Genomic DNA, 13,031 nt, shown 5'->3' with positions numbered 1-13,031 from the left:
AAACGTTCAGGCCTGAGAACCCAGTATAAAGAGGCTCATACCAGTGCACAAAAGTCAGCAGTTTCCTGCAGAGCACAGTAGAGTAACACTATAGCCAGGGAGGCTCCCAGAGCACCCTACCACAGCCCTGGACCAGGCTGATGGGGAGCCTGCTACACCCAGCGTCCCACCCACTGATTTCTGGCTTGTACATCTAGGTTCTGACTGATCTTACAGATCTTACTTTCCCCTTGGCCTTCTCACTCGTCTCATCATGGGGAGCAGGAAGGGAAGTTGGTTGTAGTGTCAAGGTCAGCTGGGCAGGGACTTTCTTGCAGGAGGCCTGGGGTGGGCTCTCCTGGCTGCATCCACTCACACAGGGGAGGCTCCATGGCTCCAGAAGCACCCTTTGCCCCTGGAAAGGCAGGTCTCAATGCTGCCATTCCGCAGGACCTGGGGGATGCCGTGCATGGCACAGACACCACCTGGCTCCTGATCCCAATGACAGGGCTTCTCTGGCTTCACTATGACCTTGTGCCCTTCCATTTCAGGTGACTCTTTAGGTCCTCCTAAAGGGCTCTGCTGGCATCAGGCAGATTCCTCTGTTTAGTCTCTGGTATATTCTGGCCCAAGCAAAGCTACCCATTGGGCTTTCCAGGTATAGGGCGGTCATCAAAAGGAACAAGGAATCTGCAGGGTTTAAACCATGAGAACAACAGGCTCTGCTGTGTCCAAGAGCCCCGTGTCCTTGGGGCCATCAGGCATCAGGAGGTATTAACTTCTGTCCTGAATTCCTCCAATCTCAAGTTTCCAGTACCACTGGCTGGAAGCTTTCTGGGTCCTCTCCTCAAATGACCCTCTTTAAGAAAATCTTGCTCCCCTCCTTCCCTCTGCAGGGAGGAGAGAGGCCTCATCCTGCTGGGGCCTCCTGAAGAGGGTGCTTCTGCGGGGGCCGTGTGGCTTCAGCATACCCTCCCCTCCTCCCTCTTCAGACACTGAGGCTGGGCCTGTGGAGAGGGGCTCTTCACAAATGATTAAAGGAGCGGAATTTGAATAGTTCCATCTTGGCAACGTGACAGGGTGTACACACCCTCAACTAAGAGAACACAGGATCTCAAAAGCCAACAAGTCATCCAGAATCTCAAAATTGACCAGAATCATCTTACTAGATGCAGACTTTTGAGACAAGAAGAATCATTAGACTTACATTAAAGGGGCACTATTGGTAATTACGCTGTGACAATTGGGACAGCCAACAAGGAAATATGATCACACTGGAGATTATGGGAATTGGTGTCTATTATCCCAGATGTGCCCCCATCTCCCTTTCTCTCACCTGCTCAGAGGGAGCAGGTGGGCTCAGAGAGCCTGCTGGGGACTCTCACTCCTGCGGATGACCCTTATCACCCTGCCCGGAGCTCACCCTGCTGCCTCCCAGGAAAAGCTAGTAAAGGCCCTGGGGTCCTCCTCACGACCTTTAGCTTGTGAGTCACCCTCATGCAGCCTGATATTCCAGAAGCAAGGGTGCTGCTAGGAGATAGGACTGCTCTCAGCAGTAAGGCTTGTCCTGCATGCAGCTGATATGCTCTGGGGGTGGGCTCTGACTTAGGGGTGAGGCCAGATCTGCCCAATGATGGCTGGCTGGCACTGGACTCCTGTCTGCACGTGCCTCCTCCACCTGTGTACTGGGCACACCAACTACCCTAAGTACCTCCATGGGCCATGCCCAGCTGCCAGGAACACCCTTTAGCCCCAGCCCAGGCAGAAACCTCAAGCTTTCATAGCTCAGATCAAAGACACCCCTAGGCTGTCTCTCCCTCAAGATCCCCTCGTCTGTCCCTCTCCCGAGCCCTATGCTCCTGAAATGTGTCTCAGTTATTACCTGGCTGGTTCTTACCAGCTGCAGCTCTTCTTCATGGTCACATTTCAGGGCCCAGCACGGAGCTGGCTCCCTGTGCGTGCCTGCCTTGCCTGCGACCCATCAAAGCACCTGTGGCTAGAGCCTCCACCACCAGCACATATATCCCCGAGGCTGATCACATTTTGGAAGCACAGCCCATGAGATGAGGTGCTTCCTTCTGTGCTAAGAGCACTCCCTGTGCCCTCTCCAGTGGCCCCCTCTTCCTAGGCCTCTCAGAGGGTTGCAAGAAGCCCTGTAGGTCAGAAGCCATTCCTACCTAGTATGAAGGCCACCACATAGTTGGAGATCTGGCCCATGCCGACGATGACAAATAACATGGTGAACATCTCCCAGTTGATGGAAAAAATCTGCAGGAAGCTGAAGCCAGTCTGCACAGCCATGGTTGCGAAGAGGATGGTCTTTCTGCCAAACCTGTAGAGTACAGCACAGGACAAGACATGGCCCGTGAAGTTCACAGCAGCACTGTCATCAGGGCATGTGGAAACTCTGAGTCAGGCATTGCTGCAGACTTTGTTTTTCTCAGGGCTGTGACAGGCTTCCTTCCTGTCATACCCTCCCAGGTTCTTCCTTGGTGTGGCCTCAGGCATCCATCTGCCCAGGAGGTAACTTTTGAGATTCTGAGCCTCCTGTATCTCGAAAGCACAGAGCAGCTTATGCAAGGACCATGTGGAAATCTACTCTTTAGAGTCATAGTTGTAGAAGCTGCCATCATCTTTCTGGAATGTGAGTATAGATTGCAGATACATCTAACATCAGCAACATGAGAATTCTGTCAATCCAGAACCAAGAGTCCTTCTATGTCAGTGGTTTCCAACCTTGGCTGTGCCCGGAATCAAGAGAGCTTTAAAAAATACCGGTGCCAGCACCTGCCTTCCAACATGCTTATCGTCCGGATGTAGACAATTGGATGCAGTTTGGGTATTGGGACTTAAAAATATTCTCTACTGTGCATCCCAAATTGGGAACCACTGCTCTATGGAAAGTGTAGCTTCCAGCAACGTCCATTAATGACACTATAGTTGGCTTAAGTCTTTTTTTTTTTAATAAGTCTTAATTTGACTTTCTGATAGTGTCCAATGGCTAGAAGGGAACACAGGTATGAGCAGAACAGTCTCCCACCTCATCTTCCAAACTCAGTTCTCAGTCTGTTGGGTCTGGGGTCCCACTGGGCTTCATGACTGGGGGGAGGGACAGCCACTCCTCTGGGAAGGCTTCCCCAACACTGACGTTGAACATTCCCACCTCCCTGCTCTGATACCCAAGAACATTCAAGGGCCAGTGAGGGCACCATCTCCCAGAGCTGCGATGCTGTCTCCTCCTGACTGTGTGCCCCAGGAGGCCCGGAACCAGCCTGGGTCAGCTCTGTGGCCCCAGTGTCCAGCCAGGGGCCTGACCCACAGCAGAGGTGGGTGCACTGTTAGGGAAGGGTACTCCCCAGAGTCTGGCCCTGACTCCGGCTGATGGCTGGTTGTGGATAGATCACAAGGCATCCAAGAGCTAGGGGTGGGGTGGGGAGGCAGTGGGGAGGCAGCAGTGTATATTTTCGAGGGGTTTGGTGATATAAGGGCTCCACTTTTCAATGGGTCCCCGCAAGGGGCTGAGGGCAGAGGGCAGAGGAGACATCATGGTTCCTCCTATCGCTCACTTGGTGGCCTAAGGGGCCTCCCTTTCTCTGGGTGAAAATACCCTAAATTCAGTCCAACCCCAAGACAGGCAATGAATTGACAATCACCCTTCCTCCCGCCCAGTACCCTTACCTGTCTGACAGCTGCCCAGACACAAAGGAGCCGAGGAGCACGCCTACGAAGAACAGGGAGGTAGTAAGGGGCGTCTTCCAATCATCCTCACACACCAGACTCCACTGCCAGGGAAAATGGGAAGGAAGTGTGAGCCCAGATCCTCCAGCCCAGCTCCAAGGGCATAGCATGGCAGCCAGGCAGGCTCTCCTCCCCTGTGCCAGGCTGTCACTTTTATGCAAAGGGCATAGGCCTCGCAGCCCTGGAGTTGACTCCTGACGCTACCATTTACTGGGGCAAGTCACTGTCCTGCCTGAGGCTCACCCTCCTCTTCCGAAAGGGAGGGTGATACCTCTGGCCCTGCTTACATCGTGTATTAAGAAGTCAGCTGAGGCACGGCTTTGACTGGCGACCCCTCAGCTGTGAAGCAGTATGAAGCAAAGATGCCATTTCTGCTTCAGACGGCATCACAGCATGGAGGGAAGGTGTTTGAAATGCCTGCAGGGCAGGGTAGAGGGCATGGTCACATGATCCAGTTGTAAAAGATTCCTCTACTTTGTTGAAAAGTGCACGCGGTCCCCAGGGGCCTGTGATTATATTTTCTGAACAGAATCCTCCAGAGAACCCTGTGCTCCCTGGCCCACTTAGACCGTAGGCCACACCTAGGGCCTGATCTGGGGCTCCACTGTGCTAGGAGTGGGGTTCCCACCCCTCTCCAGTGCTCCTTATCTCCCTTCTGCAGTGCTCCTTATCTCCCCTCTGCACTCCTCTACCCTCCTTCCCATGCAGCCCTCACAGAAGTGCGGTCCCTCCCACTCCCCAGGGCCCGTGGGCTCTGGTAGCCCTAGCAAGTCCCTGCTTGTGAACCCATAGAATGAGAGTTTGAGGCAGAGTTTCAGTTTCCAGCTCTTAAGTCAATTCAGCAAAATCTCAAGGGGAGGCTGCAGAAAATTCAGTGTGTTCAGTGAGCTTTCATTAATTAAAAAACAAGCAGGTGGTGCCAATAAATATTTTGGGGCTGTGGTCACGGTGTTGCCGTGTGTGGCAAGATGATCCAGACTATAGGAAAAATCCCCTGCCTCCCACCCAATCCCAGCCCCACCCAGCAGTGGTGCTGCTCCCATGACATTCCCAAAGCGATCTAGATCTTAATCCTCACAACTTCCCTGAAATAGATTTATAAATGAGTTCACATATTTATATCATGTCCCATCCGCAGCAGAGAGAGGCGTTTATAAGAATACATACAAGAGAAATGTGTACAACAAAAAGCTAAGGGAATCCGGGAAAATGAAAATCTCAGGGGAGGAGGGGTTACAAAATAACCAAGCCAGTGGTAAGACTGACCTCTGGCTGTCCTGCCCAAAGGCCTGTCTGCTTGCCAGGGAAGCCCTGAAATCTGGCTTTGAATATCCCAGCAGCTCAGCTCTCAGGATCACGGTGTGCAAAGTGATAAACTCATTCTGCAAAAGCTCGGTTTTTCTGAGTACTGAGACCTGAGAGAAGCCTCTCCTATATACTTCCTTCCACAAAGGGGCCACTCTGTGTTGTTGAGGATAATGTCTTTGAGAACACCCCCATCCTGGAGACAATAACAAGATTCATAAATCTGCCTCTGCTTGTTCTCACAATGCTGGTTACAGGTGGGACGCCCAAGCACAGCTCTGCAGAAGAAAAACAATGTGGACCGGAAACTCTGCTCTCTACCCCTCAGGCACAACTGAGGATAAGTCTGAAACCACACCCAGAGTAGTGTTGCTTCAACTGGGGTACCTGAATAGGCTTCAGGGGAAAGGGCACAAACCCTCCAAAACTATATGGCCAGATTCATGTGCCCTGCAAGGCCACGGGTCAGAAGGGGTAGACAAGACATGTACCTGAATTAATGACCACCCACTTCTAAAACATCACTCACCGAAGTGTCAGAAAAGATCTTGGGATCTGCCCCAACACACAAAGAGGTTAGTGATTGCGGCCCCAGAGCCTCATGATGTGGAGTATAACCCATTTTGCAGAAGAGTAAACTTAGGCTCTGAGACTGGTGTTTGCCTGAAGTCATAGCAAGTAAATACCAACTTGGGCCTCAGAACTTAACCTTGTACCCATGTCCCGCTTTGGACAAGAACTCCAAAGGCCAGACAAAACGAGTTTATTACACCCTACACTTCTTCAAGGAACGTGACACCAGGACTAGTGGCAGAAGATCTCCCCCACACCACAGCCTTTAGCCTTGGACAGAGCCAAGAAAATCCCAAGTTTGGTAGGGGTGTTAACGTGTCCATTATCAACCAACACCATTCCATCTGCAGTTAAGCAGAAAAGCTCTTCCAAAGATAATGTGCTCTCCTTTGTGTTTTTAAAAATATTTTTCTGTCAGGACATTGCCTTTGGGCAGGATAGACAGCACTTAGAGAAAGAAAGGAAAGAGGAAGGCTGTTAGATGGGGAGCCAGGCATTGCATGAGCAAAGGTAGTAAACAGGACTGGCTACCTAATCTGCAGGCCCAGTGCAAACTGAAAATGCAGGACCCCTTGTTCAAAAATGATTAAGAATTTCAAGACGTTGGGACTTCCCTGGTGGCGCAGTAGTTAAGAATCCATCTCCTAGTGCAGGGGACAAGGGTTCGAGCCCTGGTCCGGGAAGATCCCACATGCCGCGGAGCAACTAAGTCCGTGTGCCACAGCTACTGAGCCTGCACTCTAGAGCCCACGTGCTGCAACTACTGAAGCCCACGTGCCTAGAGCCTGTGCTCCGCAACGAGAGAAGCCACCACAATGAGAAGCCTGCGCACCGCAACAAAGAGTAGCCCCCGCTTGCTGCAACCAGAGAAAGCCCATGCACAGCAACGAAGACCCAACACAGCCAAAAAGAAATAAATAAATTTATAAAAAAAAAATTTCAAGACGTCAACAGCAGAGCATTAAAACCAAGTGTGGGGTCCTGTGTGACTGCATGGGTTGATGCCCATGAAGCTGGCCCTGATAGTGGGTCAAGCCTAGTCTCTTTGGGGAATGGAGCAAGGAAAGGAGTTCTGAATTGGGTGCTGAGAAGGGTGAGGTGAGGGCCAGCTCCCCATTGCTCTCCTACTGGAGGCCATGAGGCCATGCTTCTAGGTCCCCCTTCCTTCCCTGAAGAGGGGCCCAAGAAGCCCTGTCAACACCATGCAGGGAGATCCTGTTCACACCTGGCAGGGGAAGGCAGCTGGACCTCATGGCTATTTATGGTTGGTTCCAAGGCTGGGTTCCCTCTTGGGGAATTACTGTACCCAGAGAGTCTTTTCGAAAGCCGCAGGAGACCTGGTAATAGGACAAGATTGGCAGATAAAGTTTTCACTGCGGCTTTTGGAACTGGGGTCCAATAAATCAGCTGCCAGCCTGTTTACTCCACGGGGCTATTCTTAAGGAGGCCAGGCCCTGCCTGTCCCAGTCCCTTGGGGTTTCTAGGGGTGTGTCTTGGGGCCTCAATAGCCAGGTCCCAGGGAACTCCCTGTGGTTAACAATGACATGGCAGGACCAGTGGGAGACAGTCTTTTCCTTGATGAGACAGAACTGTCCCGTGGGTCTCTGCACATGTGTGTACACACACGCACACACAAACATATATACACAGTCAGCTCAGAGGCTAATGGCTGATGGCCTGGTAAGGAGCTGCCTGGCATCGCTCTGGAGCTGTGCTTTAAAGTCAAATACCACCATTACTGAAACATAACCCACATTCCCACACACACCATAGACAAAGAGTAGAATGTCCCAGACTGTGCCGGGTTGAGGCCCTGGATGTGCTCTCACAGGATTACTGTGTCTGTCTCATCCTCAAGGTCTTAGACCAATGTTCCCTAACAGAGCAGAGTAAGCTCCATTTGGCTGGGCCATCTAGCCTTCAGCTCTGCTTTAAAAAACAAAAAACCACGTCACAAGGTAATAGGGGACATGAGGTCACTCTTGGCCTAGAAGAATATGCGTCTCATGCCCTCAACAGTAATAATAATAGGAAGGACAAGTACAGTGTATTGTGTGCTCACTGTGTGCCTTGCATTACTCATGGGATCTCAAAGTTGCCATGTGAAATGGGTATTCTCTTTATCCCCATTTTACAAATGAGTTAATGAAGGCATAGGGCAATGAAGTGACTAGCCTGAGTTCTAGTGGATTGGTAAAAGGAATTGCTTAACCATTTATTCAACCATCACTGAGCACATGCTCTGGGCCAGACTGTGTATGGGGCACAAAGCAGACATGGTCACTGCCTCCACAAAGCTCAAGGTCAAGCATACTTTACAGGACAGATCAAGTGTGCACATGTGCATGCATAAGCCCAGCCGTCCTGGGTGGGGTGGGCTTTGTTCTGGGCCACTGTGCTCTCTGGCTAGAGAGGAAAAGAGGCACCTCCTGCTCAACCTTCTCCAGGTGGACAGAGTTCTAAAACCTGAACACGTTCATATAATCATTCTAGATAACTAATGCATGTACAAGGCTAGGCACGTGGTAGATGCTTAACAAATTGTCGATGAATGAATGTTGAACAATTAGGAGTAATGGAAAATTAGTTTGGAAATGTGTGGTATCACACACTGTCCTTTTTTTTTTTAAATTTACATTTATTTATTTATTTTTGGCTGCGTTGGGTCTTTGTTGCTGTGCGCGGGCTTTCTCTAGTTGCAGCGAACAGGGGCTACTCTTCATCGCAGTGTGCGGGCATCTCATTGCTGTGGCTTCTCTTGTTGCAGAGCACGGGCTCTAGGAGGGTGAGCTTCAGTAGTTGTGACACGCGGGCTCAGTAGTTGTGATTCACGGGCTCTAGAGCACAGGCTCAGTACTTGTGGCACACGGGCTTAGTTGCTCCGCGGCATGTGGGATCTTCCCCGAGCAGGTCTCAAACCCGTGTCCCCTGCACTGGCAAGCAGATTTTTAACCACTGCGTCACCAGGGACGTCCCTCACACACTGTCCTTTGAAAATCACCCTCAACTTTGAACTCTCCAACTAACCAAAGTCTAGCAATTTTAGCCTTTACCAAAGCCATAAAGGATCATAAAGATAAGTGGATCCCTGTGACCTGCATAGAACTGAGAACTCTGGAAGGCAGCCTCATGTTGAGCAAAGAGCACAGGCTCTCTTGGGTTCTACCACTTCCAGCTGTGTGACTTTGGGCCACTCATTCACCTCCATTAGCCTGTTTTCTCATCTTCAAAGAGGTGACAATAATACTCCCTCTTGAGGTTGTTATGAGCATTAGACAGGAAATGTAAGTAGTGTGTCTGACAGTGACACATTACAGGCCTCATTAAATGGTAGTTCCCTTTCTACTAATCTCATGCCTTTGTCCTAACCAAAACCATGACTTATAACAAACAGCATTAATGAATAAGCAAAGCAGGTTATACTTAAACCTGACTAGGCAGAAGAGATTGTTAGAAAACAGAACTTTCTATTCAATGACTAAAAACCAGAAAAGCTTTTACCACAAGGTTTAAAATCCCTTTATAAATGGACTTCAATCTCAGAGACAGCTGTGAATGAAAAACTAGCAATGGTTCATTTAAGAATGGATTTCTGGGCTTCCCTGGTGGCGCAGTGGTTGGGGGTCCGCCTGCCGATGCAGGGGACGCGGGTTTGTGCCCTGGTCCGGGAGGATCTCACATGCCGCTGAGCGGCTGGGCCCGTGAGCCATGGCCGCTGAGCCTGCGCGTGCGGAGCCTGTGCTCTGCAACGGGAGAGGCCACAGCAGTGAGAGGCCCGCGTACCGCAAAAAAAAAAAAACAAAAAAACAAGAATGGATTTCTATGTGTTCTCTTATAGTTATATTTTTCATTCGGGGGGAAGAAGAGGAAGGAGTAGTTAGTTAATAATAGTATATATATCCACCCACAATTTCTTCTTTATAACTTAGTTGCAGACTTAAAACTGGAAATTTCCTGACCATTGGGGGGGAAAAGCTGGCTACTTAATTCTTTTTGTTTATAAGGTCTTTAGTGAGGTATAATTTACACACCATAAAATTCATTCTTATGTTTACAATTCAGTGGTTTTTACTATATTCACAGAATTGTGCAATCATCAGCACTATCTAATTTTAGAATGGCTTCATCACTCCTGAAAGAAACCCCACACCCATTAGTAGTCACTTCCCATTCTCTTTCCTCAGCCTGTGGCAATCACTAACATACTTATGAATTTGCCTATTCTGGACATTTGATATAAGTGGAATCATACAATATATAGTCTTTTGTGACTGGCTTCTTTCACTTAGTATAATGTTTTCAAGGTTCATCCATGTTGTTGTACCAAATATCAGTACTTCATTCCTTTCTATGGTTGAATAATATACCATTGTATGGATATACCACCTTTTATTTAGCCATTTATCAGTTGATAGACATTTGGATTGTTTCCACTTTTCGGCTATTATGAATAAAGCTGCTATAAACTTTTGTGTACAACACTTTGCAAGCGTATATGTTGTCATTCCTCTTGGGTATATATGAGGAGTAGAATCACTGAGTCATATGATAAATCTATGTTCAACCTTCTGAGAAACTTGAAAAATGTTTTCTAAAGTGGCTGCATCATTGTACAATCCCAACAGCAATGAACGAGGGTTTTAATTTTTCCATATTCCTATTAACACTTGTTATTGTGTGTCTTTTTTTTTAATTTATTTATTTTTGGCTGGGTTGGGTCTTTGTTGCTGCATGTGGGCTTTCTCTAGTTGCGGTGAGGGGGGGCTACTCTTTGTTGCAATGTGCAGGCTTCTCATTGCGGTGGCTTTGCTTGTTGCAGAGCACCAGCTCTAGGTGTGTGGGCTTCAGTAGTTGTGGCTCGTGGGCTCAGTCACTGTGGCTCACAGGCTTAGTTGCTCCATGACATGTGGGATCTTCCTGGACCAGGGATCGAACCCATGTCCCCTGCATTGGCAGGCAGATCCTTAACCACTGCACCAGCAGGGAAGTCCCTATTGTGTGTCTTTTTAATTTTAACCATCCCAGGGGTGTTAAGATGTATCTCCTTGTGGGTTTTTATTTATTTATTTTTATTTATTTATTTTTTTTGCGGTACGTGGGCCTCTCACTGCTGTGGCCTCTCTCGTCGCGGAGCACAGGCTCCGGACGCGCAGGCTCAGCGGCCATGGCTCATGGGCCCAGCTGCTCTGCGGCTGGGGCACAAACCCGTGTCCCCTGCATCGGCAGGTGGACTCTCAACCACTGCGCCACCAGGGAAGCCCCTCTCCTTGTGGTTTTGATTTGCATTTCCCTAATGACTAATGATACTGAACACCTTTTGTATTGAATCTGTAGATCAATCTGGGGAGTTTTGCCATCTTAACAATATTGCCTTCTGCTTCATGAACAGAACGTGAGATGTCTTTCCATTTACAGTAAGTCCCCTACATACAAACGAGTTCTGTTCTGAGAGCACACTTGTAAGTCCAATTTGTTTGTAAGTCCAACAAAGTTAGCCTAGGTACCCAACTAACACAATCGGCTATATAGTACTGTACTGTAACAGGTTTATAATACTTTTCACACAAACAATACGTAACAAACAAACACAAAAAATAAAGAAAACATTTTTAATCTTACAGTACAGTACCTTGAAAAGTACAGTAGTACAGTACAACAGCTGGCATACAGGGGCTGGCATGGAGTGAACAGGCAAGAAGAGTTACTGACTGGAGGAGGGAGAGGAGGTGGGAGATGGTAGAGCTGAAGGATCATCAGCAATGAGAGACAGGGCAAGCTGCAGTTTCACTCACGCCTTATATGACTGGACACGCGAACGCACATTTGCATCTTTGAAAGTTCACAACTTGAAGGTTCATATGTAGGGGACTTACTGTATTTATATCTTATTTAATTTCTTTTAAAGATGCCTTGTAGTTTTCAGAGAATAAGTTGTGCATTAAAAAAAATTATTCCTGAAGAACTTCCTTTAGTATTTCTTGTAAGGCAGCACTGGTAGCAAGAAATTCTCCCAGGTTTGTGTGTGCATGCATGTGTGTGTCTGCGAATGTCTTTATTTCATTTTTAAGAGATAGTTTTGCTAGATACAACATTTTTGGTTGATGTGTTTTTTCTTTCAGCACTTTGAATATGTTATCCCACTGCCTTTTGGCCTCTCTTGTTTCTTATGAGAAGTCAAATATAAATCTTATTGGGGTTTCCTTGTATGTGTCCTATTTTTCTTGCTGTTTTAAAAATTCCCCTTGGTGTTTAACTGTAAATAACTTTACCATGATGTGTCTGTGTGCAAAACTCTTTTTGTTTCTTCTATTTGGAGTTGAGCTGCTGAGCTGTGTAGATTAATGTTTTTCATCAAATTTGGGAAGTTTTCAGCCATTATTTCTTTCACTATTTTTTTTTCTGCTCCTTCCTCTCCTCTCCTTCTAGTGTTCCCATTATGCACATGTTGGTCTGATTAATAGTGTTCCACATTTCTCTAAGACCCTGTTCATTTTTCTTCATTCCTTTTTTCTGTTTTTTGGGTTACATAATTTATATTGCTCTGTCTTCAAATTTGCTGATTCTTTCTTCTGTCTGTTCAAATCTACTATTAAGGCTCTCTAGTGAATTTTTAACTTTCAGTTACTGTATATTTCAACTCCAGAACTTCTATTTGATTCTCTTTTTTATAGATTTTATTTATTTATTTATTTATTTATTCTGTGGTACGCAGGCCTCTGGCTGTTGTGGCCTCTCCCGTTGTGGAGCACAGGCTCCGGATGCGCAGGCTCAGTGGCCATGGCTCACGGGCCCAGACGCTCCGCGGCACGTGGGATCTTCCCGGACCGGGGCATGAACCCGTGTCCCCTGCATCGGCAGGCGGACTCTCAACCACTGCGCCACCAGGGGAGCCCTATAGCTTTTATTTTTATATCTTAATTGGTATTCTGTATTTGATGGGACATCGTTATCATACCTTCTTTTACTTTTTTTTATTGCTTTTTTAAAAATAAATTTATTTATTTATTTTTGGCTGTGTTGAGTCTTTGTTGCTGTGCACCTGCTTTCTCTAGTTGCGGTGCGTGGGCTTCTCATTGCAGGGGCTTCTCTTGTTGCAGAGCACGGGCTCTAGGCACGTGGGCTTCAGTAGTTGTGGCTCACGGGCTCTAGAGCGCAGGCTCAGTAGTTGCGGCACATGGGCTTAGTTGCTCTGCAGCATGTGGGATCTTCCCAAACCAGGGCTTGAACCCATGTCCCCTGCATTGGCAGGTGGATTCTTAACCACTGCACCACCACGGAAGCCCCTCTTTTATTTTTTAAAACATGAATTCCTTTAGTTCTTTGAACATATTTATAATGGCTGCTTTGAAGTTTTTGTTAGATCTGACATCTAAGCCCTCTCAGGCATTCTATTTCCTGCTTTTTTTTCCCTGAGTTTGGGTTACATTTTCCTGTTT

General features: G+C 47.8%; 1 protein-coding gene and 1 long non-coding RNA gene across 2 annotated transcripts in view; one reads left to right on the top strand and one right to left on the bottom strand.

Annotated features, from left to right (window-relative positions):
* LOC137221645 (uncharacterized) overlaps positions 1-5,327 on the top strand; it is a 54,406-nt gene extending 49,079 nt beyond the window's left edge. The window contains exon 5 of the long non-coding RNA XR_010942095.1: positions 5,280-5,327. This is a non-coding gene — a long non-coding RNA (uncharacterized lncRNA). The remainder of the gene's footprint in view (positions 1-5,279) is intronic.
* The window catches only part of SLC22A4 (solute carrier family 22 member 4), a 49,709-nt gene that overhangs the window by 29,409 nt on the left and 7,269 nt on the right, over positions 1-13,031 (bottom strand). The window contains exons 2-3 of the mRNA XM_067731693.1: positions 3,658-3,761; positions 2,157-2,311 (exon numbers count right to left, since the gene is read on the bottom strand). Of these exons, the coding sequence (XP_067587794.1) occupies positions 2,157-2,311; positions 3,658-3,761 (259 nt within the window). The remainder of the gene's footprint in view (positions 1-2,156; positions 2,312-3,657; positions 3,762-13,031) is intronic.

Source organism: Pseudorca crassidens, chromosome 3, assembly GCF_039906515.1.
Source record: "Pseudorca crassidens isolate mPseCra1 chromosome 3, mPseCra1.hap1, whole genome shotgun sequence".
In the NCBI taxonomy this organism is placed as follows: Eukaryota; Metazoa; Chordata; class Mammalia; order Artiodactyla; family Delphinidae; genus Pseudorca; species Pseudorca crassidens.
Note: the sequence above shows the minus strand (reverse complement) of the source record. Positions and strands in the feature narration are given on the sequence as shown.